The 2256-nt window shown below is 45.2% G+C and overlaps 1 protein-coding gene across 1 annotated transcript; it reads right to left on the reverse strand.

The window, feature by feature from the left end:
- Positions 1–285: 285 nt before the first annotated feature.
- On the reverse strand, positions 286–2012 carry LOC127798851 (transcription factor MYB16-like). Its single transcript, XM_052332483.1, has 3 exons — positions 1554–2012; positions 1318–1447; positions 286–1185 (listed from the first exon to the last, which is right to left on the reverse strand). Exons 1-3 carry the CDS (start codon positions 1684–1686, stop codon positions 447–449), a joined length of 1002 nt encoding a protein of 333 aa, XP_052188443.1. The 5' UTR covers positions 1687–2012; the 3' UTR covers positions 286–446.
- Between the last annotated feature and the right edge of the window lie 244 nt (positions 2013–2256).

Genomic DNA, 2256 nt, shown 5'->3' on the forward strand with positions numbered 1-2256 from the left:
ATTGAATATAAACACAGGACGACAGAGCACTGCGAGACTTAAATTTATGTACAATTAAGAGAGCAATAGACAGTCATTGGACTCAAACACAAGGCCTTTGAAATTACTGCTATATATTTATTCCACTGCAGGGTTACCGCATCGGTAGTAAAAACAAAAGGCAGAAGTATATATATATGTAGGAGAAATAAATATAGAAACTCTTTATATATTTAATTAATTAATTGGAAGAAGGCTTAAGGTAAGGTGGCCATTCTGGACTACAGAGAGAAGAACGGAACAGTGGAAGAAACATTGTTCGAGTTGATAATGCACAATTGGGAGAGAGAGAGAGAGAGTACATGGTTTTGGTAACAATGGAAGAACCATTAATTTCAGTGATAAGAAATAAATAATTGCCTCAACGTTTATACTGTTTGACTGATCCAAATTCCAAAGTTTAACTTTCAGAACATGGGCGAATTAGAAGGGGAAGAATTGACCAAATTGAGAATGCTGTTCCAGTAATTCTTGTTATCCTCGAAGTAATCGCCGCAGCCGCCGCTGTCCGATTCGCCGCTGCCGTCAGAGAAATTCCCGTCGGCGGAGCCGTTGATCAAGAGGTCCGTGAACCTCTCCATGAAGTTGACATGGTCCGACGTCCCGGTTCTGAGAGATTCCGGCGTCCACGAAACTCCGTCCATAGCTATCTCCTGAAGCCCCGACGTGAACGAAACCGAGTTCTCCACTCCGTCTTTGAGCTCCGGATACTGGGTCGTTGAGTTGTCGAGGCTCTTCCAGTCCTCTTGGCCATCGTCTTTCTCCATTCCTTTGACGAACTCTACGAACGCCGTGGAAGAAGAGCTCTCTCCGGCGCCGGCGTTCCAGTGTTTGTTCAGAGGAGTGGAGGCCGTGGAGTCGAGGAAGGAGGCGGAGGCGGAACGGAGCTTAGATTGGCGGGCGAGGCGGGCTTCGGCTTCGAGGCGGGCGCTCTCCCACTGTGCCATGTGGCTGAGATTGGCGGCGCTCTTGGAGTGGCCGTCGGCTACGGCTGCGGCTGCGCCGGACAAAAGCGCATCGTTCCTGGGCTTATGGGTCACCGGGTCAATCCCCATCTTCGCCAACCTCTTCTTCAGATGCGTGTTCCAGTAGTTCTTGATCTCGTTGTCCGTTCTCTTGGGCAAGTGGGTTGCTATGGCCGACCATCTGATCAAAACAAAACAATATAAATATATATATATGCTCTGTCACTTGTGACTTGACAACAAGAAAGCAAGCAGAGGATCAAAAGCAAAAGACAAAAGAACTCATCAATAAATAATTAATTAGGCGAATGACCTGTTGCCGAGCAGAGCGTGGAGTTGAATGATGGTTTGTTCTTCGTGTAGACTGAACTTGCCTCGCTTGATATCGGGGCGGAGATAATTGGTCCACCGGAGCCGGCAGCTCTTGCCACATCTCTGAAGCCCTAATTAAGAATTAAGATATTGAGGGGAGATTAGGGCAGCAGACTCAAGAATAATGAAATTAAAGAAAGAAATATGAAGGGGAAGTGATCAGAGTAGGCGACTGACCAGCTTTGGCGGGCAAAGAGCGCCAGCTGCCATGGCCGTTTTCTTCAATGTAAGCCAAGAGCTTCTGGTCTTCTTCAGGCGTCCATGGCCCTTTCTTCAAGCCCACCTTGTCGCAGCATGGAGTTCGACCCATTTGCAGAGATCGATCGATCGATGGAATGGAAGACAGCTTGCGGGTGGGGTTTCTGTTTCTTCTGAGTTCACCAAGAGATGGACGAAGCCAAGGGCGAGAGAGACAAGAGTACTAAATATAGGGAGAGAGAGAGAAAGCCAGAGAGGGATGTGGAAGAAAGAGAGGTCGGCAACAAGATGGGGGGAACACTCATTCAATGGACATCACTCTGCTGTGGAAAAGGAAAAGGAAAAGCCAACCCCATCCCATGCAAATCCACACTAATTTATACAACCAAAATAAATATAAATCAACTAAAGGAATCATATCATATCATTGGGCGCTCTCTTTGAAAACCTATTTAGGTTATAAATTCAAAGGACCTTCACTTCTCTTCAAAGAACCTATTTTATATATATTTACAAAATTAATATTCAAAGAGAACCCAATATCTAGCAAGCTAGCTAGCTAGATTAATTCTTTTATTTTGGGAATTCATGAAATGTATGAGACCGTCACACTCTTAATTAGATGATTTATGAGCCATTTTGGATAGTTCCAAAGAGTTAATCAATAAGACCAAAATGTAGG

This window comes from Diospyros lotus, chromosome 4 (assembly GCF_014633365.1).
Source record: "Diospyros lotus cultivar Yz01 chromosome 4, ASM1463336v1, whole genome shotgun sequence".
In the NCBI taxonomy this organism is placed as follows: Eukaryota; Viridiplantae; Streptophyta; class Magnoliopsida; order Ericales; family Ebenaceae; genus Diospyros; species Diospyros lotus.